Raw genomic sequence first — 27,056 nt, forward strand, 5'->3', positions numbered from 1 at the left:
ATCATTTCTTTTCTTACCTACGTCCGAAAGTATACTCGACCCCTGGTTTAGCACTTCTCGTCTAGCCTGGTCTCGATAGCAGCATCGATTATCATGTCTCAGGCCAATTTTGCTTTGGACCTTGCGCTGCGCTACATCAGAACTCTGCGTATTCGCCCCCAACAAACATGACCGACTGGAAAAAGAAGCTTGTTGGTGGATAGCAAGTAGTCAATGACTGACGTTCTGTCCAGAATCTCAGCTCTTGCAGCGCTTGACGAATTTCGCTCACATCCGGCCATTTTCGTCATTGTACATAAAGGCCGATGTCACCCCTCCTATGCGATAGCAACTATGCAACTCAGGCTTTCCTTCATATCTCTTCGTACATCATTCAATCATGATTTGGACTCATTACTTTCAGGCAGTGGCTCTAAGCGGCGTCTTTGTAGCCAAAACCATGGCAGAAACTTTCGATTACATGTGAGAAAGAAACTGTTCTGGCCCTTTATCATGATTGCATCCTAACAATGACCCAGCGTCGTGGGCGGTGGCACCGCGGGTCTCACCGTCGCCAATCGACTCACCGAGGACCCCAGCGTGACGGTCCTGGTTCTCGAGGCTGGCGGCGATCATTCAGACGACCTGAATGTTCTTGCGCCGGGTCTCTTCCCTGTCATGTACGGTGATCCCGAGTACGACTGGGACTACAAGACCGTCCCTCAGGTAAACCTCTCCCGCAGCCAATCGGTCTCATCAATTGATAGCTCTAGTCTGCTGCCAACAATACGGTTGTGGCTCACGTCCGAGGTAAACAGCTGGGAGGCTCCAGCGCCATGAACTTCATGGTCTGGACGCATCCGTCTCGCCAGGACATCGACAATTGGGGCGAGCTGGGCAACAAAGACTGGTCGTGGGATGCGCTCACGCCATACTTCCGCAAGTCCGAGTCTTTCGTGGCTCCATCGAAACAGCAGACCGCCGACCTCCGCCTTGAATACGTTGACCCAGGCGCTCACGGCAAAACTGGACCCATTGGCACCGAGTTCCCAGCGCTGTATAGCTCTCTTACCCAGGCCTGGCCTCGAACCCTCGAGAATCTTGGACTGGGTGTCGAGGGTGACCCCCGAGATGGACTTGCTTTGGGTGGCTACATCCATACCCTCAACATCGCCGGAGCTACGAGGCGCTACGCTGCGAACGCGTATCTGGGTCCAATCCGTCAGCGCCCGAATCTCAAGGTCGTTACCAGAGCATTCGTAAGAAAGGTGCTGCTGAGGAGGAACCGACATGGGGTCTCGGCAACTGGTGTGCGATGGACCAAAGATAATGCAACGCACGAAGCAATCGCCGCGAGAGAGGTCATTCTCTCTGCGGGGTCCATCGCCTCGCCCCAGTTGCTCGAGTTATCTGGCATAGGCAACAAAGTCCTGCTGCGGAAACACGGCATAGAGAGTCTCGTCGACAACCCCAACGTGGGCGAAAACCTCCAAGACCACGTTTACGTACCTCTCGGGTAGGCTTTTGAAAACAAACTTGCATCAAGAAGACGGATTGCTCACATCTTCTAGATTCGCAACCCAGCCTGGCATCGAGACCGTCGAGGACTTCAACAATGCATCATACTTCCAAGAACAGCTCGACCTATACCTCCAAAACAAAACAGGCCGACTCTCATCGACCAGCGCTAGTGCATCTCTGCTATCGCTCAAGCAGGTCGTCTCTACCTTGGACCTCAACGCCCCGGCTTTGAAGACTCATGGTTCGGGCCTTCCCGAACAGTACCGCATCATCCTACGCGACCTAAAGTCAGAGGCCGTTTGTCAGCAACTCGCCTTCGAAGGTGGCATGTCGCCGCAATTTCAAGCCGACACAACCAAGCTCTTCTCCGCGGGCTCGCCCGGGAACTTCCTCACTCTCCTCGGCGTCCTTGAGCATCCCTTGTCGAGGGGAAGTATTCACATCCAGTCTGCCGACCCGACCGTGCATCCGAAGATCGACCCCCGCTATCTGACGAATCCGATCGACGTCCAACTTCTGAAGGCCATCGCCCTTCAACTGCAGGTTGTTGCACGAACCAAGCCGCTTAGCGATCTGCTTCAGAAGGATGGAACCGCTTTTCAACCTGGGTATTACGAACTCACTCCGGAGAATGTCGAGGAGTGGGTGCGAGGTGGGCTACAGAGCGAGTATCACCCGTGCGGTACTTGTGCGATGATGCCGAAGGACAAGGAAGGAGTTGTCGATGAGAAGTTCAGAGTCTACGGTGTGAGGAACTTGCGGGTTGTTGACGCCAGTGTCTTTCCATTGATCCCGAGAGCCAATATTCAGTCTCTTGTTTATGCAGTGGCGGAGAGAGCAGCAGATATTATTAAGGGAGGTAGTAAGTAGTAACTAATCCAGGTATTATGTGAGTCTCTATGTAGGCAGCTCGGGAGAAAAGCCACCGACTAGAGAACCAAGGTAAAGACAGCAAGTCCCGCCGCAACTATCACTCCAGCAGGCCCAAGCATCACACCACCGCTTACCGGCGCCGAGGTTGGAGTCGGGCTCGCAGTACCATTGCCTCCGCTCGTAGCATTTGCCTTCAACTTCGCAACACCAAACTGCAACTGTTCAGGGTTCGTTCCGTTCCAAACGGTGTAGTACCCCTTCAACAACGGACCACCCAGAACCCAAATAGACGCAAGCTCGCTGATGGGCGCAACAGGGTTCAGAAACAGCGTCTGGCAGATACCCTCGTGGCCGGGGTACTCTCCCAGGTTGAACGCCCCCTTAGGCACAGTCAAGTTCAACGCCTGGGATCCGGACCCGATAGTGAACGTCAACTCCGGCTCGAGCTTCTCAACCACGTCGCATGGAGCACCCCAGACACCCAACTCGTCGATCTGCGTGATATCGCTGCTGATGGCGGCGTAGATGTCCTTGGCGGTCTGGTAATCCGGAGTCTGCAGGAACGCAGTACCGGTATCGAGCAGAGACACGCCGGCAGGGAAGGCCGCGCCGTCGTTGGACGAGTCGGTGACCGTCTTGCCGTTGACGTAGAACTCGGGCGAGTCGATGAACCACTCCTTCCCGAGGGCGACGACGGTCATGTTGAAGTCGACGTTGGCGATCTCGCCCTCGTAGCGGTCCTTGTTCACGCCTCCGAGAGTAAGCTCACCCGGCGCGCTGCCCTCGCCCGAGTTGAGGAAGATGGAGAACAGGGGTTCCGGCACATCGCCGTTCTGAACGAGGGACCAGAACCAGGTCGAGAAGGAGGCGTTGGTGGCCTCGGAGAAGTGGGAGAAGCCGGGGGGTCCGAGGCCGAAGATGCCGTCGATGGGCATCTCGTTGAAGGCCTCGGCGTAGGTCTCGCAGAGGAGGAAGGTCTGGTTGGCGACGGTGTGGCCGGCGATGGTCACGCTGTCGGTCACGACGTTGCCGTTGGCGGGCTGGGCGACGGCGTAGGGGACGGACTTGCCGCCGGTGCCGAAGGCCGTGGTGACGTTGTAGCCCGGGAGGGAGGAGAAGGTGGACGAAGTGGAGGAGTTGAAGAGGGCGAGGTGGGAGGCGCAGGTTGTGCAGTTCGTGGCGGGGATGATGAGGTCTGTTGAGCCGGTGTCGAAGGTCACTGTGCTAGGCGTGTGTTAGTTGATGATGTTATGAAGGACTGGGGGAGGGATGCTTACAATTTTTGAGGAGGGGTTCCGACTTCGACTTCGCCGTACCACTGGAGGTCGAAGTTCTCGAACCAGTTTGTCAGCTGGACAGAGCCGGATGAAGATCGCTTCGACATGGCCCTTGGTTTGGAAGGAGTTGCGCGACGGTTGTGCAGTTTGATGCTCAATGGGTCGGCGGCTACTGAATGGCTCAGCGCCATGAGGGCCACAGCGCCCGAGACGGTATTGAATCTCATTCTTGTGCTGGCAAATGTGATCTCAAGATGATAGGAAAATATAAAACAAGAGTGAACGAGGTAAACCAGATGGATGCTGCTGAAGATGATGAGATGAGTACATTCTTTTCTTCCCTGATCAACGGGTCAACTCTAGTTTATATACATTTTGAATAGCAGACGCTGTTCCGACTTTCCGTAACCCTCGTCACTCACACAACGGTGAACATAAGCTCAAAACCCTACTTCTAGCATAGTGATGTTCGCGATGTGGGCAGCGATTCTCCGAATACCAGCTAGCAGGGGGTCAACATACCTTACAACGTCTGCAAATGGGGCTGAAGCAGGCATGCATCATCGAACCGCCTCATTGGGCTTCCCCAGATCTCAAAAAATACCATCAATTGCGGCGGCCGATCCCAGTAACCATCATCTTCACACTAGACTAGAATCTCTCGCCGTGCCTCTGACGAGTTAGTTTGATACCCACAATTAGCACCCCCGGTCGCCTTCTGCCTACACGAGTGCTGCATATTTTCCATCCAGACTCGAGGTGAAAGTCGGTGGTGTTGTAATATCGACCAAAGTCCCAACGCTAAGATACCGCGCTAAGAGAGCGGCCGCTGCCGCAAGCTGCCCTTGGCTGGATTCATGCTGCTGGGGTGGGCGAAGCTGACGGAGGATGCGCTTTGCGTGGGTGCCTGCGCAGGGCTGAGTGGGTTTCTAGTGCCTAGACCGCGCGTCTGGTACGAGCGGCTGCATACCCGTGGATGAGCCTCTGAAAGCTTGGTTCCTAACAGCGAAGTTTCAAGCAGTGAAGAGAGTTAGGAAAGGCAAATGAGTGAGCTCGAGAGGGTGGGCATCCAGCCCTATTTCGAAGAATTCTGCGGCCAGGGTTCGACGCCTCAGAGTGTGCCTGGCTGCACGAGTCCACCTGCCAAACGCGATGGTACAGCACCCGTAAGCCAAAATCTCCGACGATTTAGAAGACTCACACCTTCATTTGTTGTGCGATGAAGTCTCACAGCCCGATGGGTTGACAAATGTCATCGCGGCCACACCGGGACCAGAATTAGAAGCAGTCGCTTGGAAATCGATTGACTGAAGACAACACCAGAGCGGCACATGCTTGCACAGTTGAGGCTATCATCGTAAGGGGTAATGGTCCCCGAGAAAGAAGTAGTCAGTCAGAGGTAAGAACAGCGCCTACAGACACGGCCGGGTCGGTGCGGCTAAAAAGGATGATTCTCCGGATTTGGTACCGGAACCGGGAACAGTGGGGCCGCGGTCGGCACCGGATCCACACCGAAGCGGATACCAGCAATCGCGGGGCCCCGGACTCTCTGACTGCTCCGCCATGCGGCGCTGCGCCGACCCTAAGCCCCCAGAAAGGAAAGCTTGATCCGAGATTCAGTCCTCCACGATCACTGTTTTCCTTGCAAATACTCCTCGCCACCTGTATCATTGCCTTTGTTGACTCTATTATTGCCTTCGCTACCTCCATTGTTATCCTCGCCGCTGGTAGTTTTATCATTGCGCTTACTATCCTTTGTCGTTGCTATTGTTCAAGTACTCGACCAGAAATACTAACCGTGAATGACGTGACTGGTATCGCCCACTATCAGCTTTCGTCCGATTGGGTTACGGATGTTCATCCCAACCCCGGCTTTGGGCTGATTATCAACACTGCACGGTAAAGAAATCGGATTACCAATTCTCATCATCTTCACAGCGAGAATCGACCCACTTCAATGTCTCAGAGGCTTAATATCATGGGGGTTCTCGTTACGGGTGAGCCCAAATAGCGGCGGACAGGGAGGTGTCGAGTCGCTGTGGTCGAATCACGACAGCGAACCCCGCGATGGCGACACACCCCACGCCAACGTAGAGCGAATCAACACCGCGTCGCAGCACATCATTCAACGTCGGACCCGTTGCAAACCCACTATCAGCCTCGACAACCACTCTCCCGCTATCTCTGATGTCGTACCCAGGTCTCCTAAGCTCTTGCGCGATGGCCAGGTTATCGGAACCCGACACCGGCTACATAAATTTCGGTATGGACCCCTTAAAGTTGCTTGGTAGAGCATGAATTCTTCAGGATACACCATCCGGTTGTCCTGATCCAGTTCTCAATCGCGACAACTCTTCCGGCCATTCTTTCACGTTAACGCGCTGGGTCCTTCAGAAGTGACGCCCCTGCTCGACATGCCGTCCGAGCACGAGGGCGAGTCCCCCAAGGGGCTGGCGGTGGACGAGTCCTTTTCAGACCGCACCTCGGCGACGGCGACGGCGACACACGACAAGGAGAAGGCGCCATGGTGGTCTTACATCTGGGACTACGAGCCTGGTCGGTCTCACGAAGAACGCATGTTCATCCAGAAACTCGACGTCTTCCTCGTCACCATGCTGAGCTTCGGTTATTTCATCAAGAATCTCGACCAGACCAACATCAGCAACGCCTTTGTGAGCGGGATGAAAGAGGACCTCGCCATGAATGGCAACGAAATTAACCTGATCGATACGGCATGGACAGTGGGCTACGTCGTCGGTCAGATTCCCTCGCAGATCGTGCTGACGAAGGTGCGCCCGTCTATCTGGGTCCCGTCATGCGAGCTGCTGTGGACCGTCTTGACGTTTTGTCTGGCGGCGGCGAAGACTTCAAACCATGTGATTGCCATCCGCTTCTTCGTTGGTCTCGCCGAGAGTATCTTCTACCCAGCAGCCCACACCATCTTGGGCTCATGGTACAAGCCCTCCGAACTAGGCAAGCGGGCCTGCATATTCCACGCGTCTTCGGCGGCAGCGTCAATGTTCTCGGGCTATCTACAAGCCGGAGTATACAAGGGCTTAAACGGGGTCCACGGTCTCGCTGGCTGGAAGTGGCTTTTCGTGAGTGTTTCTGATAACTACTTCGACATGTGACTGGAGCTGACGATTGATTAGATCATGGATGGCATCATTAGTCTACCCATCTGCCTTGCCGGTTACTTCCTCATTCCGGATCTCCCTGAAAACACCAGGGCATTCTACCTGAATGAGAAAGTTTGTGCCACCTCCTTCTCAGCTCATCGGCGACAATTTCTAACCCGAAATCAGGAACGCGAAATGGCACGGAATAGAATGAATGCCGTTGGCCGAGCACCCCGAACGAAGCTGGGCCGCTCAGCTTTCAAGCGTATTTTTGGTGAGAACAGCGCGACTCGCGAAGCTTTCAGCCCACTAATACGTATCAGGGCGATGGCACGTGTACTATCTGACGATCTTGTACATCATCTTCATCAATCTGGGCCCCTCAAGCAGTGTCAACCCCTTTTCGCTATGGCTCAAGTCCCGAGGTGAATCAGTGGAGAAGATTGTAAGTCAACCCACCCATTCTTGTCAATTCGCCACAATGTATCTTGATGCTGATCTCTTTCCAGAACATCATTCCTACAGCCGCTTCCGCAATACAGCTGGTGCTCACAGTCTCCTTCGCCATCATCTCGGACGCCATCCGCCACCGCGCGAGTATCATGTCCATCTCCACCTTCCTCGGCGGTTTTGCCGCACTCCTCTTGGCCATCTGGAACATCCCAGTCGGGCTCAAGTGGTTCGCCTTCCTACTGCAGCGTGCCTCGGTACCTTACGGGCCGCTGAGTATGAGTTGGGCCAACGAGATCTGCGGATCCGACGCCGAAGAGCGCGCCATCGTCATCGGCATCATGAACTCTCTCGGCTATGCCTTTAACGCCTGGGTTCCGCTGTTGACGTACCCGCAGGTAGATGCGCCCAAGTTCAGGAAGGGTTTCATTTTCTCAACTTGTGCTTTCGTTGGACAGGCTATAATCACTGGTACAGTGGCGTACTTGTTCAAGAAAGAAAAGAATAAGACGAAAACTGAGAGGGACGAGGAAGGATCAAATGCTGCTGTAGTCCCACCCGTCGAGTAAATTAGCACCACTCTTACGTATACTTTTTTGATACCCAAATGATGTTATCAAGCCGACACAGACGTGCAGCCCGTTTTATTAATAGCAGAGAAGATCGCCGTTCAAATGCAGTCGAATGAGGGGTGAAGAGATCTCTGTGTCCCTTGCTCAAATTATGACGCGGGCGGTGACAGCTTCGATCGGGTACATCAGGATGCATGGCATTCGTCTGAAGACCGTGTTACATCCCGATTGGTGATTGTCACCTTCCGGATAGATCTGCGAGGAGCCGCACAAGCTTTGATGTCTTGCGTCTGTATCGCATCCCCGTCCTGCTGTCTGGGTTGTTGGTGGCTCCTGGGCCTCAACAAGCTACAAATGACCACCGCTTGCGTTCCCCCCTAGAGACACAAAGTACAGTTCAACTACATCATATTGTTAGTGATTCATCTCAAATAGCTAGGTGAAGTCATAACTCATATTCCTGTAGCCGTGGTATGCGGACACTTAATTATTTTCCCGCATTGATGAATAACATGTTCTGCATTATAGAGAATAAGATGCTCTGCTCCCTCTCCCCGCCTCAAAATAAGCATACGCACTAAAAGTTAGCAGTATCCTAGCTGTCAAGCTCTCAAAATGTTCATTTTAGGACGGCCTAATTAGCTCTAAGATTTTAAGAACCATGTCATGCTTGATAAGGTGTTCTTCAGTCAAAGTTAACGATCACTAGTTCGGACTGAACACTATTTTGGGCCTGGATTTCCTCATCATAAGATCTAAAGAATGGAACAGTGTGAGGTTGATAGTACTTATGTGCCTCGTTGTAGGACTATTCAGGGGGATTCATGTAGTTAACTTGTTCTCGCTTTCAGTTACATATTTTAAGAAACAATGGAGCTTTGCTGACTATATTCCTGATCTTCCGATCCCGGCGCATGTTACACATGCGATACATCAGGCTGCGTGTCAAGCGAGTGGCATCATGTGTCCACTTCAGATTACCAACAGGATGTTGATTCGTGGAATTCGCAGCGGTTGCCTGACCCAAATATCGCTCACAGCCTGCTTGGCGTCCAGCCTGATTACTTCTGCAAATCTCTCCGCACAAGTAAACCAAATATCAGTAAACTTTGTATTATCTCGAAACGTCGATGAAAATGGCGTCTAGCAACATGCTCTGCGAGTACTGCTCGCTGATCGACTTCAGCTACCTCAGAAATCCCACAGCGGCCGAGATCAAGTCTCTCAACGCTGGCGAAAGGCCCACTGAGGATCGATTCCCTCTCAAGTTTGGCCAGCCCATCGATGGCGACCCGAGTTGGACCTTGGGGCGTACGAGCCGAATTCATACCTCAGTGGCCACCTGCGCCTTTTGCGAAGCTATCACAGAGGTCTTGTCCCAGTACGAAGATGAGCTAAGGAAATTGGCCGATGCTGGGTTGGAGGACCCCTTATGCTATGCTACATGTGATATCGCCGGGGCTTTGCAACCTCCACAAGGCACTGTATGGGAAGGGGCCCAGCCTGGGGAGAAGCATCCGGAGTTTATCATGAGACGGTTGGCAATCTGCTTCATTCCTGTCAGCCAAGGTAACATGGGTGGATTGAAGCCTGGACGTGTGGGTTTCAAGGAGAATTCGTGGAAGCGAATATTCCACTGCTTCCAGACATATGATGCCGAACGACAGCCGGCTTCCTCCAATGTGGAAAACTTCTTCGGGAAGGTCCATGATGAACCAGGAGACGTCCTCTTTGCCGGAAGAAAGAGACCAGGCATGGTGGACACAAGCCTTCCTATTCAATGGGTCAAATACTGCAGAGAAAATCATACCACATCATGTGGCTCTGCTCAAGACAGGCATCAACACAAAAGCTCCAGGTAAGCTTCTACATCAGTTGCGACAGCTCACCCAATGGTTGATGAATACTGACACCAGCGTCACTAAGTATGCCTGTGTTCCGCCTCATTGATGTTCATAAGATGGCCGTTGTGGAGAAGAAAAATGTACAACTCAAGAACTTAAACTACATGGCTTTAAGCTATGTTTGGGGTTCTAAGGAACATCAGGGAATAATGTTAGAGGAGGAGAACTACAACAACCTGCTCAAAGACGGCGCGCTTCGGGGCCAGGTCTCTCAAACAATCCAGGACGCCTGCCATTTCACAACCGCCATGGGAACTCAGTACATATGGGTTGATGCACTATGTATCATTCAGAATAGCAAGTAGGATCAAGCAGCACAGATCGGCAAAATGGCCGACGTATACGCCAGCGCCTTGCTGACCATCATTGCTGCAAGCGGAAAGGATGCCCGGGCAGGGTTGCCTGGTATTTCGACTCCCCGTGGCCGGACACAAAAGGAAGTAACGATACGACTACCTGGGTCCGATGACAAAATATCACTCTTGTCCACGTTGAATCATACGTCAAACCGATTTGAGAATTTCACCTCAGACACGAAATGGTCAACGAGAGGTTGGACGCTACAAGAACGAGCCGTCACACACAGGAGTATTACGTTCCTCGAGGAACAAATCACCTGGGCGTGTTGCGAGTCACACTGGAGCGAGGAGACTAACTCGGAGGCATCTGGTGTGGTTTCATGGTTCAACTTGTCAGGTTCCGAATCCTATCTCAATTCAGCATACAGAGACCGGTACGCCGCCGAGACAGACAGTGAGCAGATGTGGCACAAACTGCATCGTCTTGCTCTTGATTATTCAAACAGAAATCTTACTGGGGAAGGGGATGCCTACGATGCCTTCTCGGCTATCATTCAACAGGCACAGGATATGTCGGGCGAAAAGTTTCTCTGGGGTCTTCCAGCCTCAAGATTTGAACTCGGCTTATGCTGGGAACCAAGCTCGGGGGGTGTGACAAGGCGATTTGGACCAACTACTCTGCCGATAACATCCCTCAAGGAACAGGTTCCATTCCCCAGCTGGTCTTGGATAGGCTGGAAAGGGTCTATTGGACTGACAATTGAAGATCGCCATGTTGAAGCTGGGTAAGTTTTACCAGTGGGCTTGTAATCTAAACTCACTGACCAAAGAAATAGGCTAGACCCCGTGATTTCGTGCTACGTTTTGAGACGCGAAGTTTTGAAAGGCATAGTTTCTTTGAGACTGGTTCAAGTCCGCCTTTTGTTCATGGACCACCCCAAAATACACATGCCTGCCCCACGTGGAAGCTCTGCCGTTTCCATCAGTATGATCAAGGATCACTACCCTGCGTTGACGGCTGAGATACTCGATAAAACAGCGGAGGACCAAATCCTGTTTTTCTGGGCTGACTCGGTGCGTTTTCGGGTGACCGAAACCATCAAGTCGGTTCTTTGGCAACCCGGCTGGAACCCGCTTGAAAACGATCGACACGAACACTACATTCAGCATATAATTGACCCTGATGGCAGGGTAGTTGGCGAAACTGGGCGATGCAAAGAAAACTTTGCTGCTGGTGCGAGTGAGAGCGGAGAGTACGAATTTGTAGTCATTGCAGAAAACACGGCACCTCCAGGGTTTGAGAAGAAACGGGTTGCGTTGCAAGTTGCACGCAGACCCGATGGAGTCGCGTACCGCATCAATATTGCTGAGATCAGTCAGGTCGGGTGGGAGCATGCAAACGTGACTCATGGTTTGATCGCACTGGGCAGCGAGACCGGCATTGCGTAGAGGCAGGGGAGCCTCGGTCGCTCTAGTTAGAATACTGTTTCTGTTGGTGGTGACTGATTCCCAAGCGATTCGAACGCTCAAACTCAGGCTTCGTGCACATTCAGGGGGGTTGACACCAGCTCTCTTCGTCCCGTATCTGTGGGCTTCTCTGAACAACCAGACTTTGGTTCTAGCCTCGTTCTCATGTCATACCGTACTAATCAACTTTGATGAGTCCGGGTTCTATCTTATGCCACTTTTCCTATAGCCTATACAGAGACAGAAACCTCTTCGATCATAGTTCTCCACTCCTCCCACATTGCCTCCGCATAGGTCTCATTCTGCAATACCTCGAGACCAGTTAGTGCTAGAATCTTGGCGGTCTGTATGGCCGATTCGTGCGCAAAGTCCTGAATATTTATCAGCCATCCCGCATATGCGTATCGCTAGGGCAAATAGAGCGCAAACGCACCGTTCCGGCGAGCTCTCGGAAACCAGCGTTATGTACCGGAGCACCTTCACCAACAGGGAAGCCAACTTGAATAGCCGGAAGGAACCAGGAAACGTTACCCTGTTTATTAGAACTCAATAAGTAACTCGATCAGAGAACGCGCCGTAGGTACGTACCTGGTCAGATGACGCGGAGGCTCCTCCATCTCGTCGTGACTCTTCAGGAGAGGATACGGTGAAGTTGGCCGTTTCCGGGTCGTTGGCTGGGTCGAGATACTTCATCTGATGACGGTAAAAAGTGTTCGCTAGTTGGAAACTGGGGTTCTGGTCCCAGTAGTCCTGGAAAGGACTAATCTCCACAGTAGTGTTCGTTCCGTTCCCGGACGCGTACAGGATAGACTGGACTTGGTCAAGAACCACGTCACGTCGCGGTCTAACACCTGGTCAGCTGCAAGTCTTGAAAGCATGAACCTGCGACGTTGTACTTGCCTGGTGTTTCCTCTCACGCCCCATTGGCTTTCAATGTAGTCCGGGATAATATTTGCCACGGACCATCCCTTTGTGACGACATGATGAATTCTGTCAGAAGGTTGAAGTTGTTGGCGAAACAGCCCAGCCATCTGGTAAGCAGCGACAAAGCCGTCCAGAGCGTTTTGACCGGCCCATGGGGCTGCGGCCGCGTGTGCGGCAACTATCATGGAGTCACGGTAAGCAAATGTTGCCAAGACGAGCTTGTTCTAGTTGACTTGCCTCCAGTCCAAGAGACGTTGCCCCTCCAAGAAGCCAAAGTTCTACCCCAGGCAGCATAATCGGAATTCCCTGGGTGGGCCATCAAGCTGCAGTCAAGTCCATCGTATGCGCCGGCCTCAAGTAACTTCACCTTACCGCCGCCACCTTCCTCTGCAGGAGTGCCCAGTAGACTACAGATTTCATGTTAGACCACAATCGCAATCGGAAGGTAGGCGTACTTACACCACCGAGCCTTTCACGTTCTGATTTTCCAGTGCCTCCTTCACGCCAATAGCCGCCGCAACACCGACAGTAGCGATGAGATTATGCCCGCAAGCATGTCCCAAGCCCGGAAGAGCGTCAAACTCAGAGTTGAACGAAACGGCACGTCCTTCACCGTTGGAAAACTCGGCTCTGAAAGCGGTGCTCAGGTTGTAGGCGCTGCGAGTGACTTTGAATCCTTGCTCTTCGAGGTAGTCGGTGAGAACCTGATGCGCGTGGACTTCTTGATACCCGATCTCGGGATTCTCCCAAATCTTGACGACACTGTTAGGAAATTGCCACAGAACACACAAGATTATTTGAAATCGCCGTGTGCTGATGAAACAGGTTATACCTCGGTGTTGAGTGTTCTAAGGCCATCGTTTCGGGAATCGATGGCAGCAAAGACCTCGTCCGCTATCTCTTGGCAGTTGACACCCAAGTGCAATAGAGTGCTTGACGCGAGAAAGGCGACTGCGGGTTTCAATAAAGATTGCATCGCTGCGATTTTCAAGCTACTTGTGCCGCCTTCCCAGCAAAAGAACACGAGGCTTGATGCAACAATAACCAACGAATAACACTTTAAGGCTTTAAGTAGCATCCCATGTCGCTCAAGGTCAACTGCTACACTCCGATATCGTATCAATGGGAATCTTGGCATATGGGGTTGATGCGTCTTGGCAACGACACAGTATTCGTAGGTTTGCCCCTGTCACCCCGCAAACTGGATGAAGTTGAGTTGACCTGCTGAATTGATCCTAGGTAATGCTACTGTAGGAGCAACCCCGCAATTCGCCGGAGGTGGCAGAATCACCGGACGATAGGTGAGTGGGCACGTCCGCGATGTCACGAATCCTATTATCATGAGGAAGAATGTTAAAGGCGAACTTGTGCATACTTTATGTAGATGTACACTTAGCTGCATAAAACTCCTATCCATACGCGCTGAGGATCCCCCAACCGGGTGCAAAGGTGCGTACATGTACCCATCTCCCAACGCAGTTGAGGTCTACCGCGAAGCCCCCTTGTTTGTCAGTGGCGTCCACGACGAAGACGCTATCTGTTAAATATATATCATTCATCCATTTGGGGGCAGGCGGCGACGAGATGTCAAATAAGGCCGGATAGCCATCGATCGTGTCGAAGTTGGGTCCATAGTTAAAGTCGTCTTCATTGTCAAATGGGTCCCTCGAGTCCTCAAAGTCTTCTAGCCACTCTCTCCCCCTCGCCCTGAGGTCTCATTTCAGGTGTATCAAGGTTGCCAGTAGCGTAGACAAGCACGACCTCGGCGGACTCTAGCTTCGCGAGAACCTCGCCGAGCCTGTAAGATAAGGCAGGGTGTAACATGCCCTCGCTACAGGCGATGCAGGACTTGGACAAGAAGTCACATCTGTCGTCATAAAATCTACGGCTCAGAAGTCGTATTCATTGCGGGAGAAACCCCACGCCTGCTGGAAAAGACACCATCATCTCCTGGACCGGCCAATGTTGAACCCAGAAGAGCGGAAAGAATGGAAGAAAATGGATGTATAGGCGCTACTGCTACTGACAGCTACATGTAGATGCAGCATAGATTTCGAAATCAGGTTCTTCTAGCCACTGATACATGTATACGCCTTCATGAAGTTGCGAATATGGACATTTAAGGAAATAGACAGGTATTGCTTGGTAATGTACTGAATTAACCCAGAAGAAATACCAAACCCTTTCATCATGGCTTCCTTGAAATTGAGGCCAAACGGTTTGGACATCATGACCAGACGGCGGCCGGCGAGACTGGTAACTCAGGCAACGGACAATGAAGCCCTTGTCAGGCATCAACCCATTGTTCCAACTCACATTGTGTCGAAACAGTACAATCCATTGTTCAGACAAAGTGGGGCTTCGGGGCATTTTATCTTGCGTCGAAGGAAAGTACAACCCTTCACCTTTTTACTTCCCATCACACAACCTGTCACATCTACAACTTCACCTTCCCCATCCCACAACAACCGTCAACACCACACCTACATACATCGTTACATCATCCCCCCGACTACCAACTTCTTGCAGCGGGCGTGGATTAATCGCGGATTCTTTTCATTCTTCCCAATCATTCTACTTACTGCTTGCTGCGCACGCCTGCCTCTATTATCTCTGGAGACTGCAATTCATCTCTTTCGCGCTCTAAAGCGTGACTGCCGATCGCGCACCACAACCACGCGACTATCGCGAATCTTGCTGATCATCTTAACCGAAAGACGCGTGTCTTCATACCAGTATGATACCCTCATTCCCTGCTCGATCTTTGCCATCGTTGCTATCGTTGCCATCGGCCTCTGACGCGTCGTTGCAACTTGCATCGTGTATGGAAAGAATACTGATTAGTATCCAGATCTCAACATGGGTTTCTTCAAGCGCGTTGTCAGCTTCCTGGCGGAGGCCTCTAAGGACACGACCGCTGACGGAATGATCATCCCTTACCTCAAAGACGGCGTCGTCAAATTTGACAGAACCGCCCAAGACCCGGCCGTCGCGGCTCAACACAAAGGCAAAACGCCTCGCAGCGTCCGCTCATCCATCAAAAGGCTCTATAAGAAGCCTAGCCTTCTCGCCAAGGCTGCAGCTCGTTCCAAGCCCTTGGCCTCGGTAATCGAGTTGGACTCGCAGGACGGGAAGGTTGTTGCGAGCCACGAACCCATTGTCATCACTGCTCACCCGCACAAAATGAAGCGGCCTTCGACTCCTTCTACCATGTCGACCACTTTGTCCCCTCTTACCCCCTCAACCCCCTCGACATCTTCGACCCCCTCGGCCCCTGTCTCTTCGATCCCATTGGGCTACAACGAGGCCAAAGCCGCCAACTCGTCCACCAAGCCGGTCGCCAAAGCCGCTGTCCAAGACGCTGACTAGTTCTCACGCGTCGCGGGCAACAGGTCCATCCGCGCCTTTCCCCTCGCTTCCAGGTCCATCACTTATCGACCTATCGACATCATCACGCCCAGCGGTTGCCAGGGACGCAGTCGCGCCGCGTCTTCCGCAACCAACAACTCTTCAGCGTCCTCGTCGGGCCAGAGCCGGACCAGCAGTCGCGTTCTCAAGAAGAAGAACAGGATCGGCTGCCTTTCTGAGCGCTACCAGGACGACGGGCACCGGACCAAGCCTGCCCGGAGACACCGCATTAGATCGGTCTCCATCTCTCAGGTGTCGTGTGCCAGCTCCACCTGCAACGATGACGAGCCCATGCTTGTCACTTTCCCTTCTTTTGACCAGGCCGGAGTGAGAGGCGCCGAGCTCGATCAGCTTCTGGAAACTGAGGCAAAACTCGCAATGTACAAGGACTTCGAAGACAACCATGGCGATGGCAACGTCTCTTACCTTGACACTGACGGCGACGCCTGGATGGAGAGGGCGCACGACAACATTGTCACGTATGCGGCCTACTCCGAGCGAAGCGTCGTCCAGCAGATCTATCAAGACCTTCCCAAGGTAGAAGGTGTCAACTTTGCGACTTCTAACAAGTTCGCTCGCGACCTTCTGTTTAGTAACTACGAAGATGGAAAATACAAGAAGATCACCCGCCAGAAGAACAAGCCCTTCTTGTCCGACCCCGGCAGAGGTGCATTTGGGACTTTGCTGCAGTCATTGAAGTCACTCTTCCAGAAGACGAAGACCAGAAATCCGGCTTCTGTTCCGAATGACGACGAGCATCTGGCCTCCCCCTGGCTGGGCCAGTCCGACGAAGACGAAGACAATTTCGATTGGGCCAAATGAATCTATTTTTCTTTCTTGCATGAGATTTCTACTGTGTGTGTCTTCAAGGGCCCTACTTTTGTGACGGTCCACGGAGCGCCATCATTCTGTAACCGGCCTGAGCCGTGTTTTATTTGGCTCTCTGACTGGTGCGATTTACGGGTATTCTGTCGCCTTCGATTCAACGCTCGCTTTTTGGTCCCAAGCCTCGTAGGCACGACTGCGTCGGAGCATTTGGAAAAGTTTGATTGGACGAGTATGACGATCATGAAGGGAGTGCGTATTGCGTAGTGGTGGACCTATCCGGGTTCGCTCACTGGAGTCGCTTGTTTTGCTTGTTATGCCGAAGACCTGCTATACTGAAGTTGTTTTGCATTTGGTGATTTTGCTCTGGTTTTTGAGCATGATATGCCGTCAGATTAGTAGACGTGTGTTGTGCTTTCGGTATCGCGGTCTGGACTATGGAAGGATGGACGGATGATTGATGATGACATGAGAGACGGACAATGAACCTCAGCAACTATAGCTGGCGACTCTACTTGTAAGGCCTTTTCTCAACTCATAGGATGACTTGGTTCTTAACGGAACAATATTTTGCCAATAAACTGAACGTCAACATTGTCATCAGCTTACTTGCAGTTCGTGATGAAACTAGTGCGAGCAAAGCGTGAAGTGGAACTTGCTTCGCGGCGTCTTGTAATTGCAATCGAGACCCTAGAAGCCTCGTAAGTTTATGCTTTCTCTTCTACGCCGAGTTCTTGCTGTTCGGAGTTTCTGGTGCACCAAATGATATCTAACCGACCAGGAAGCCTAGTGAGACACCGTCAGGCTGTAGCCTGAATGAATGTAGCACAGGGGACATTATTATCCCGAACCATCAAGATAGAACTAATCTTGAAGAGAAATTAGAAGGACTTCCAAAACTGATTATTGCTGCCTGAGGTGAGGCACGCCGGCGCGCCTCGCGAACCGCTTACAACCAATCCATCGGCAACCCCACCAACGGTCGCCGAACTTCTTCTCAACAGACTCTCCAGCCTCTGCTGTTACGCAGGTTACCGCACAAGATTGTAACTTCCCGCCTTCCCAAAACCACCGCGACGAGACTCTTGAGTTTGGGGTTATCCAAGACACCGTCGATATCTTCTTCTTATCTCTGCCTACCTGTGGCGGTTTGCTGCGATCGCCCCAGGCTTCATTGGCGCAGCGCGATCAACCGTGTCAGTCACAGTACCGTCCTCGGTAAACTCACCATCCACTACGCGTCTCCTCCTCACAAATACTACGGCGGTGTGACTCACATCTACTCGCTATGGCTGAGCTTCATCCGAAAGCCTTGGTCGATGTACCTGGCCGGGATGAGCAAGGTGAGTCTTCCAATCCGCAGATGCCCATTTGGTGGTGTTGCGTCTCGTTTCTAACTCGAAGACTGACTCCAGGAGAAACTCAAGCAAGCCCATTGCTAGCTGCACTCAAGGCGCAAGGCCAATACCCCTTCTGCAATCGGGCTGAGCTGGGGCACGGTTCTGGTGCCACAACAACTCCTTTCAATGGTCTAATCATACCTGCCTCTTCGGCAACCCGAATCGGCCTCGGACTTCTCATGAAACTTGTCCAGTTCGATTGTCAAAACTACCTTCAGAGGTCCATCCGCCTTCAGTCTTCAGCCCCCTGCAAATCTGCAGCTGCAAGCTCTCAAGCTACGAGGCAGAAACATGAACAGAGAGACATCATTCGCAACGAATGCGCCAGGCTGGATTACATCATACCTTCCACAACGCTCAGTTGGACACCTCAGGATGACGAAGACAATGACTAGGAGTCATTGTTTGAGCCTATGCCTGAGCATGACGGGATGGGTACGGGATCAAATCTTACTCTTCGCGAGCTTACGATTACACCTGACGCGACGGACTCTTCATCTCCGGACTCTTCTCTGATGTTGGACGAATACCCCCACGATGACACCGACGATATTACCGTACTCTTCGTAGGCACTCCAAAGCCTCCTTCTCCTCGAATTTATCTGGCGACCACCGAGTATGGCGAGGAAGAAGAGACCGAAGTAGAACTCGCCTTGATGAAGCACGGCGAGACTCATCTCGATGATGATCCCGAACTCGATCTCGATTGCTCAAAGCTCGGTGACGATGAAGTTCTATGGTGCGAAAAGATGCACGAAAATGTCTTGACCTACGACTAATATGCCAACCAAGAGCTTATCCAGCTGTTTCACGAAGACATGAGAGAGTACAGTGACACTAAGACCGACGAAGAGGCTGCAAAAGGCTGCACACTCCAGAAGGTTACGTGGCTGGACATCCCGGAATGCATTCGTACGACCGACATGGAGAATAAAACGCCGTTTCCTCTAGGCTCAGACGTAAGCACTGCCCAGATCCTTGGTTCGCTTCCGGATGCCCCGACTAGTCGCAGAGTCACATTTGAATCTGTGATCCTATAAGACCCAAGTCACTTGCTTCCTGATTCTCTGGCCGAACTAATTCTTTGAGACTGGGGGTTATTTGTTTTCGGAAGTGTTGCGTTGATGAGAAGACAAGCCCTGGCAATAATTGAGACCTGAACTTCTGAGTCTGGGGATGAATTCGGCGATCTTCTCGACACCACGACATTTCTGCATGTATCATGGGTATCTCACCAGCCCACAAACTGCCTTGAGGAATCATTGGCCTGAAGCTGGAGATATCTGCCGCGACCCTTGGCTCTCTTTGGCGCTTTTGAAGCCTTGGTAGGTCATAGTATCTTCATACGAGTCCATTGTATCGTCTACTGATGTGCCGCGTTGTCTCAGAGAAGAAGTCTTCTTTCCTAGACAGAGTCATAGCTGCTTTCAACGAGAATTCATTGCATAAGGGCAAATTGCAACGTTTGGATTTTATGGTCGAGTTGTGTCCGAGGTGGATAGAGTGCAAAGACAGCTGTGTGTTTTGCCATTTCTGTATTCTTTATTTGCGTTTTCTTTGTCGTGTTGTCCGGTTTGGACTGCTTAAGAACGACTTGGGTAATTATTGGGCGCAGGACGTCGATTCTGAGTCGACTCGACTTGTTGTGTGCAATCACGCTTTCTGACGATGGAAGTGGCAACAATAACATTTTACCTCTTGTAAGATAGCCCAATGCCAGCCTCTACCAAACTGCACGCTTGCTTTTGTGATAAAGACGCCAGTTGATCTAGAAATCAGCTTTACTGCAAAATCTGGCCCGCAATATCTCCGATATGAGTGATTCCATGTTGATGTTTGCTCTCTTACCTACGGCGCAATGCTTTCCATAAACTGCTCCTCAGCTTCGAGTCCGATCTCAACGGCCGTAAACTGAACGAGAGATTAACTAAGGTACTTCAAACACATCACTTATCAAGCTCATTCGAGGCCTCAAACCTTCCTGCCGCTGCTTATAATGTTAAGAGTAAAATCTTCGAAGAGACTTCAGATTTTGCAACTATATTGTCATTAATTTCATAGACGCCCCGCACGATGCTGTGGTCTGGACTGTTTCCGCGAACTGGTGGGCATCGTTGACTGCCGTCTCCATGGAGACTGACGTGTGTGCCCCAGGCTACCAAGTCCTCCCAGCCTTAGCTCCTGCCATTTTGCCTCCTTCCTTCCACCGCAACTAAGCCTCGGCATCTTACCTCTTTCACTCGCGCTACCTCCTCAACTTTCTTCTCCCCTTCATCAACTTGCACTTTGAGCGTCCATTTTCGGCTTTGAAATCCTTATCCGAGATTTCTTGAGAACCGGGCCAGCACTCCTATTGCCTTTGCCCCTGAGAAGGGATACATTCCAATTGCCAGGGTCTTCTTCATCCTCCCACGAGCGGTAAGCCAAGTCTTCATCTACTCCTGCACTCTTTCCTTTCCTCATACGAAGGCAAGCTTGCAAATCCTTGCAACTAACATCAACGTTGGTGCTGATTCTTTGCCCAGACGAGTCACGAGACACGCAAGAGAGCGGATTCCGGAAACGCAGCGCATACCAGCAGTGATTGGATAGATGGTGCCATCCAAGCTATCTCGCGTCCAAGGCGCCGCGTCGAGTAAACACGCAGATTCGATGCCCTGCCTGCGAACTGAGATTTCTCTTCTCTCGCGAGGTGCAGCCAAAGGTGTTCTTCGCAGACCCTGGCTCTATTACAGCTTCTCAATGACCTTTTTCATCGATCATATGAAGGCGTTGTCGGCGTCACCTCGGTTGGACAAGATGTCGACGCAATCTCGCAATACTTTGGACAAGTCTTCTGCTGAGTATTCCGATGGCAATGCCTCGCAGTCCACTCTGGATCAGATCATCGACATGTATGGCGACTAGGACTCGTCAGATTTGTCGGAGCCTGATGGCAGAGGTTCAACAGAAAGCCCCGAGGTCCCTCGCAAAAGTTTGGGCCGCCCTTGTAGGCTGATCTGTCCTGAGAAAACATCGAAACTTGCTAACGGTTCTCCAAAAGCATGGAATCAGACAACACCCAACGAGAATGAGATTGCGCAGCTGCCTCAGCTCCTCGTCTCCCTGGAATCGTCATCTGGCGTTGAAGACTACCTGGATCCGGCGCAATTCTATCACGGCCTTTCCGAAAATGGATTGCAAATCTTTTGCAACTCAGATTCGTCAACTGATGAGACCCAAAACCAAAACAAAGTCTCTGTCATAATGGACAGCATCACTCGCAAAATCGACGCCCTGCTGAACACGTCTCAGCTTGTATTCTCTTCTAGGACACCTTCCGAATCTTTCTGCGACAGCATCCTTTCCAACATTTCTGCCATTCCAGAGCCGCTATGCCTTCGAGGCAACACTCTCTACTGTGTATCAGCAAAGCCCAAGCCTTTGAGAATTCTGAAAACGAGCAACCGTGGCCCTACTCCTGATCCTCCAGCCAGCCCTGCGTTAATGCATCCCAAAAGGGACACCACCACCGTGCTGAACTTTGAGAAGACCACACTCACGGACATCACTGAGGAGTCCATACTGCACATCTCTGCTATGCCTGCGCCTCTTTGTCTTAACAACAATAAATCAAAGGCCTCCAACAAAGCTGCAGTGCGCTGTCACATCCAAAACGAACAGTACGACAAAGAAAACATGGCGCCCTTGGAGGCTGAACAAACACAGCAGGCCAGAAGACAAGCTGATTTGCGATGGGCCGAATGGACTCTTGGAGCGCACAACTCTGGTTCCTTCTTTGGACAATGCGCATATCCTAAGAAAGCCACAAAGCGCACTGATTTGGGGGAGGCCTATCCCTTCTCAAACCAGGAATTCTCCATCTACGTCGATGATGAGCACCTCAAGTTGTCAGCCCCTAAGGAGGCCAATGATGGTCTCATGACTCATTGCCTACACCTGATGAGCGCAAAAGAAAGTTCAACAGGCCTCGAGCTCTGTCCCGTTGACAACGCACCTGTTCTCCCTTCTCGCAATCCTCTCCTTGACCACAGCTTGATCTTCAGTCATAACGAGAGCTCCATGTCTACCACAAGCTTCCAGGAGGCTTTATCGGAGACGGTCCGCGGCACACCCCGTGCCAGCGAGCCACACGAGACTCCCTGCCCACAGCGGCAAATCGACATTGATTCACTTGTCTACGAAATTGCGCAGCCCTCGCACGAAAACGTATACGGCGAAGACGGTGTACTCGTCGAAGAGTCTAACGAAGCCGAGCACAGCGTTGCCCACTTTGCTGACCTTGACGATCAACTGCAATATGGCCGAGTCTATCCTAGCCAAGTGCTGTTGTGGCCTATCCACCACCCCTCAGAGACTGGTGATCCTACAGGTGACGTAGATGGTCCGTACAACTTTGCTGTTCCTTGCGAACCGGACGCATACCCTCCATCCCAACCCAGGTTGCCTGAGATATCTCGATGCGATGACCTTCGATCTTTGAGAGAGAGATTTGACCTCCTATAGCTGCATTTTGGTGCTGGCATTTCAGCGACGGTATAGAGTAAGGATTGTGTATGTGCCATATTGGAGACTGGGTTGTAGGGTGCACCAGACATGAATTTGAGTAGGTAAGAGGTGTTTGAGGCTGAGAAATGCTTGCCTTTCACGTTAATCAGGCGTATGTGCAAGCGGCGTTGATGCTTATGAATTACGAGGAATGGTGTGACGGTATGATGGTATGATCTTGGGGTATGGGAGAATGAGTTGTATTGACATGCTGGACGGATGCCTGAAAGGTCTTGAGTGAAAGCTTCTGGCTGAGTTTGTGCGTCTAAGTGATGACAGCTACGAGTTACGGGTATGAGAGCTTGCTGTATGCCATCTACTCTTGGGTGTTTATGTAAACATTCTCTTCGACCTTTGGTCGATGGACTACGTTGTCAATAGACATAGATGATGAGCCAAAACGCTATTCCATAAATAAGTACCGCACAAAACTTCCCAGAATCAACGACTATTTTGATTCCATGAGAGATGAACAGAAATGCGACTTGTTCTCCAAATACAGCATCAGAATGGTAGGCCTTGCAGGGGGCACCGATAACCCAGATAATGCCAGCAAATTCACATGACAGAATAGCCAGCGTTTTCAAAATAGGAAGATTCTGTTTGATCCTACATCATCTAACTTCCAGTGACTAGCACTGCTGAGCTGAATTCTGATATCACACGAGGCCTATCTCCCCTGTTTCTCGGTCTAGTAAGGGCATCCAGAGTCTGGGTCACATCTGTTCTTGCCTTTGGGGCAAGGCTTGCCCCAACCGGTCCTCGTGTCACAGCAGTCGGCGTCCTGGTCAGAGTGTTAGCTAGATTACACAAAGAAAGTTGACTTAAGTTTACTTACGCATTTGGAGTTCGGAATGCCCATATTCATACAAAAGTTCCCGGCTTCAGCGCCCAGAATGCAGCCGGTGCCGCCGTTTTGGCGCGAGCAGGCGTCGGATCCCTGATCACCTCCCCAGCAGCAGTTGGGATCAGTGCCATCAATGGTACACTAGAGAAGTATTAGCAAACCTAGGCTTGATATCAGTTTTGCTTGAACCGAGATCGCTTACAGCCGCGTAAGCCGTGGTGGCCAATGCAAAAAGGAGAACAGGTTGGAAGAACTTCATAGTAACGGTTTGTGTTTTGCAAAGGAATTTTTCGAAAGGAGGATGACTGGAGAAACAGATTGGATGGAGAATGGAATTTGAGAGTGAAGATACTGAGAGGATCGGAACGGTGACTTATTGAGATTCCTGCTACATTTTATATCTTGATCATTTGGACCAGTGGATGAGAATTTAGAGATAGGCCTCTCGCTAGTGCAGACAAAGGACCGATAGTAGGACTCTCTAACGGCCAATTCATCTTCAATTGCCGATTTGCCGGTTCATTAACACCAAACCCTTTTGCCAAGAGATACGAATAGGTTGTGGCATCGTTCGAGATTGGACATGCAACAGATGTGAAGGTAGATTGGCAACGCGACTACCTGCTATAAAGTGCACTACGAAATTTTCAAACTTGAATCATGAGAATAATCTAGCTGAGCCTGCGCCCTATGAACCTCCCATCTGATGTTCAAGTTGACACGAGGTTGTGGGGTCCGGAAGCCGGGTCATGACAAGGCACGGTGTTGGATGACTTTAGGGCTGCCCTGACGTTCTAGGCTGCAGCATTGACAGCAGAATCAATATAAATCTCAAGTTCTGTGAGCCTTGACCGCTCGTATACCAGCGGTTAGCGGTAGGAAATAGACAAGCAGGTTGAAGACAGCCCCCTTTCCCCAAACTCAATCGTGAAGTGAAGCGGGGGCAACATGGACTACAGCATTATGCTTGCGCCAGACTGGGAAATTTCCCACAAAAATGGAAGTTTTGCTCCCGTCGCCCCTAACTTGCCGTCTGAACTTGGAACTATGCACAGCCGCATCTCTCGCACACCGGCCCGTGCAGGCTGGAGTATTCAGATGACCCATTCACACGTGTAATCTGTGATATTGGCCCCCTGGAATCAGATATACTATTACATCGACAATTCCGCCTGGCTGAAAAAGCTTAATATGTAGCCAAGGCTCATTTAGTGGGCTGAATAATATGGATCACATATGGCAAACATCGAGATAGATCTCGGCGATGCACTACTGACAAGTCTAGCTTGGACAAGGTCTAGGCACATCTACACAAGACTAGACGTGTCAATTAAAGGTAAAAACGCAGTTATGTAATGGGAATGATTCGTGTGATGATGCACATGGTCTGGAACTCCTGACTCAAATTCTGAAGTCTGAAGACCACTTCGTCGGACTTCGTAGTCTCTGGTTCTCCGTTGATTACTTTAGTGAGGTTCTCGTTGAATACGGCAGAAAGATTAAATAGCCTCCTTCGACCCCCAAGTTCCAGTTTCTGTTCTTCACTCTGTGTCACACACTCCTTGTCGTTTCTCCATACACTCACTTGAAATATCGTTCGATTCTCACGGTCCGAGACTGTCAAACTTATCGCATATCTTTCTGCAGATCAAAAACAAAAATGCAATTCTCTCTCTTCGTTGCCGGCTTCATCTCCGCCCTTTCCATTGGCGCCGCCTCCGCCTCTAAGCTGGACATGAGACTTACAGCTCCTAAGGCACCTGCCAAACGGGGAGTTCTTGACGAGGTCAGGATCAATTCCCCATGACACGATACCGAAGCATATTACTGATATGTCAAGTAGTGCACACCAGAGAATGACTGTTGCCTGTCAACTAAAGGTATCTCAATATCCTCCTCCCTCTCTTGGTTTGCGATGCCATAAGGGCAAACATGACTCGACGGTACTAACTGTCGCTCCAGGCGCCTGTCAACGACAGAGCGAGGTGTGGGCAGAGGCCTGGATTCAGTGCAATGTTGGCTTGAAAATTTGCCCCGATTACGGAGTCTCTTGGGACGCTTGCGTAAGTGATCCGTTCTATAACAGCTCCCATAGCAAGGTACTAAACATGAACAGAAAGCCGATTGCTGTTCAATCAGCGGTAAATCAGGCCGTGGCTGCCCCGGAAAATAAGGATTGGGATGATTGGAATCGGCGAACTTCCGTAAAGGCTCTTTCTCTGGAAATCATGTATCAAATATTCAAAACCGTCAAGCTCATTTAGCAAATTTTCCCAAGTTTATATCGGATTGACTTTGAATGTGTATTCTTAGCCTGTGAAAGGGGAAAGCCGAGTCCTTAAAGCCGCAAGGCATAATCATTGCCGTGAAACCAAGAAGACCCCGGTGGTCTTGTTTGAAAAACCTGATTCATCAACAAAACCCGGCGTTCCTGTGGGTGAATAGGAACTCACTCCCAAGCTGTAGCCAATTCATTGCGTAATCTCAGCGTCCCCGAAAGTCGATGTCGTGATGTTTTTTGTCGGTGCCTTGAGGCAGCAGCAATTGATGTGGACTTGAAACCAAAAAAGTGCGGACTCGATGGTGCGGAGTTGGTCTTTGTCGTTGGAGCCTAACGAACACCACGTAAGCTTTGGACTAACCAACTGTTTCATTTTCTAGCAGCCTGCGCAAGAGCTGGATCAATTCCTGATATAAGTACGTTAAGATAAAATGCGATCATGAAATGAAGAACAGAGCAATTCATCAGTACGACATCTCAAATCCGAGTCAACACCAACCTTCCAGCCTCTGCGTAATTAATCGCAACTCATCCCAAAACACCCAAATTTACTCAGGTCACCATGTCTACTTCAATCTCCATTCAGAAGGCCAACCTCGCCGACGCCCGTGAGACCTTTGAAGCGGCCCTTCTGAGTCTCTTCACAGGCAAAGTCGAAAATACGGAGTCAGATCTCGAGAAGATATTCCATCCCGACTTCACCTTCCGCGACTCGCGCGAGGACGGCCTGGTCAAGCACAAAGACTATGCCGACTGGGTCAAACACGTCAAATTCCTCCGCACGGCTGATATCGGTCTTGTGGACTTCAAAATCGTCCAGTTCTTGAGAGACGGCTCTCTGCTCGCCGAGCGCCACATCGCGCAGGGCAAAGGACCCGACGGAAAGGTCGTGCAGTCGGAGACGATGATATTCGCCGAGATTGCCGAGGACGGAAGGGTCAAGTCTATTGTTGAGAACGTCAATCTGAATGAGCCGGTCAAGAAATAGATCTGCCAGGGCAAAGCGGACCCGGGCGTGCTTTCGGAACCCCGGGGTGCACCCGGTTCGGGGCCGCACAGACCCGCTATCTCTGCTGGGGGCTCCTGGAGAGCCCCGCTATGCCGGCCGGCGGAAGACGGCGGATGGTACCCGCTGGGCTGGGTGCCGCGGCGTCCTTGCGCCGGTGTTGCGGACAGCATGGACGCAGGCTAGGAAAGCTTCCTTCTTTAGCTCTTATACAATCATGTTGTCAATTCCTGTCTTTGATCATGACTCACGTGCGGTCGTCCTGTGAGGCATTCCTTGACCTTTGTTTAGCAGGAGATGTTTTATTGCAATCTCATTAAGTCCTATACATGTTTTTCGATGAACTTTGCTGCCGA

The 27,056-nt window shown here is 51.2% G+C and overlaps 8 protein-coding genes across 8 annotated transcripts; 6 read left to right on the forward strand and 2 right to left on the reverse strand.

Moving 5' to 3' along the window:
* Nucleotides 1-379: 379 nt before the first annotated feature.
* On the forward strand, nucleotides 380-2,370 carry CkaCkLH20_07335 (putative GMC oxidoreductase; the record flags this gene model as incomplete). The annotated part of the gene is made up of 4 exons (XM_038890052.1): nucleotides 380-462; nucleotides 519-705; nucleotides 753-1,495; nucleotides 1,551-2,370. 4 exons carry the CDS (start codon nucleotides 380-382, stop codon nucleotides 2,368-2,370), a joined length of 1,833 nt encoding a protein of 610 aa, XP_038744530.1.
* A 59-nt stretch (nucleotides 2,371-2,429) lies between these two features.
* On the reverse strand, nucleotides 2,430-3,877 carry CkaCkLH20_07336 (uncharacterized protein; the record flags this gene model as incomplete). The annotated part of the gene is made up of 2 exons (XM_038890053.1): nucleotides 2,430-3,597; nucleotides 3,651-3,877. 2 exons carry the CDS (start codon nucleotides 3,875-3,877, stop codon nucleotides 2,430-2,432), a joined length of 1,395 nt encoding a protein of 464 aa, XP_038744531.1.
* Nucleotides 3,878-5,870: 1,993 nt separating this feature from the next.
* CkaCkLH20_07337 (major facilitator superfamily transporter) lies at nucleotides 5,871-7,788 on the forward strand (the record flags this gene model as incomplete). Its single annotated transcript, XM_038890054.1, has 6 exons — nucleotides 5,871-5,913; nucleotides 6,045-6,748; nucleotides 6,803-6,901; nucleotides 6,956-7,043; nucleotides 7,093-7,214; nucleotides 7,279-7,788. The coding sequence occupies 6 exons, from the start codon at nucleotides 5,871-5,873 to the stop codon at nucleotides 7,786-7,788; spliced, it is 1,566 nt and encodes a 521-aa protein (XP_038744532.1).
* A 1,139-nt stretch (nucleotides 7,789-8,927) lies between these two features.
* On the forward strand, nucleotides 8,928-10,000 carry CkaCkLH20_07338 (tol protein-like protein; the record flags this gene model as incomplete). Its single annotated transcript, XM_038890055.1, has 2 exons — nucleotides 8,928-9,649; nucleotides 9,718-10,000. The coding sequence occupies 2 exons, from the start codon at nucleotides 8,928-8,930 to the stop codon at nucleotides 9,998-10,000; spliced, it is 1,005 nt and encodes a 334-aa protein (XP_038744533.1).
* Nucleotides 10,001-15,244: 5,244 nt separating this feature from the next.
* On the forward strand, nucleotides 15,245-16,615 carry CkaCkLH20_07339 (uncharacterized protein; the record flags this gene model as incomplete). Its single annotated transcript, XM_038890056.1, has 2 exons — nucleotides 15,245-15,708; nucleotides 15,778-16,615. 2 exons carry the CDS (start codon nucleotides 15,245-15,247, stop codon nucleotides 16,613-16,615), a joined length of 1,302 nt encoding a protein of 433 aa, XP_038744534.1.
* A 4,166-nt stretch (nucleotides 16,616-20,781) lies between these two features.
* CkaCkLH20_07340 (uncharacterized protein) lies at nucleotides 20,782-22,524 on the forward strand (the record flags this gene model as incomplete). The annotated part of the gene is made up of 3 exons (XM_038890057.1): nucleotides 20,782-20,912; nucleotides 20,973-21,007; nucleotides 21,062-22,524. The coding sequence occupies 3 exons, from the start codon at nucleotides 20,782-20,784 to the stop codon at nucleotides 22,522-22,524; spliced, it is 1,629 nt and encodes a 542-aa protein (XP_038744535.1).
* A 733-nt stretch (nucleotides 22,525-23,257) lies between these two features.
* Nucleotides 23,258-23,672, reverse strand: CkaCkLH20_07341 (uncharacterized protein; the record flags this gene model as incomplete). The annotated part of the gene is made up of 3 exons (XM_038890058.1): nucleotides 23,258-23,350; nucleotides 23,405-23,554; nucleotides 23,616-23,672. 3 exons carry the CDS (start codon nucleotides 23,670-23,672, stop codon nucleotides 23,258-23,260), a joined length of 300 nt encoding a protein of 99 aa, XP_038744536.1.
* A 2,584-nt stretch (nucleotides 23,673-26,256) lies between these two features.
* On the forward strand, nucleotides 26,257-26,682 carry CkaCkLH20_07342 (uncharacterized protein; the record flags this gene model as incomplete). Its single annotated transcript, XM_038890059.1, has 1 exon — nucleotides 26,257-26,682. The coding sequence occupies one exon, from the start codon at nucleotides 26,257-26,259 to the stop codon at nucleotides 26,680-26,682; it is 426 nt and encodes a 141-aa protein (XP_038744537.1).
* Nucleotides 26,683-27,056: the final 374 nt, after the last annotated feature.

The sequence above is a fragment of the Colletotrichum karsti genome, assembly GCF_011947395.1.
Source record: "Colletotrichum karsti strain CkLH20 chromosome Unknown Scaffold23, whole genome shotgun sequence".
NCBI classification, from domain to species: domain Eukaryota; kingdom Fungi; phylum Ascomycota; class Sordariomycetes; order Glomerellales; family Glomerellaceae; genus Colletotrichum; species Colletotrichum karsti.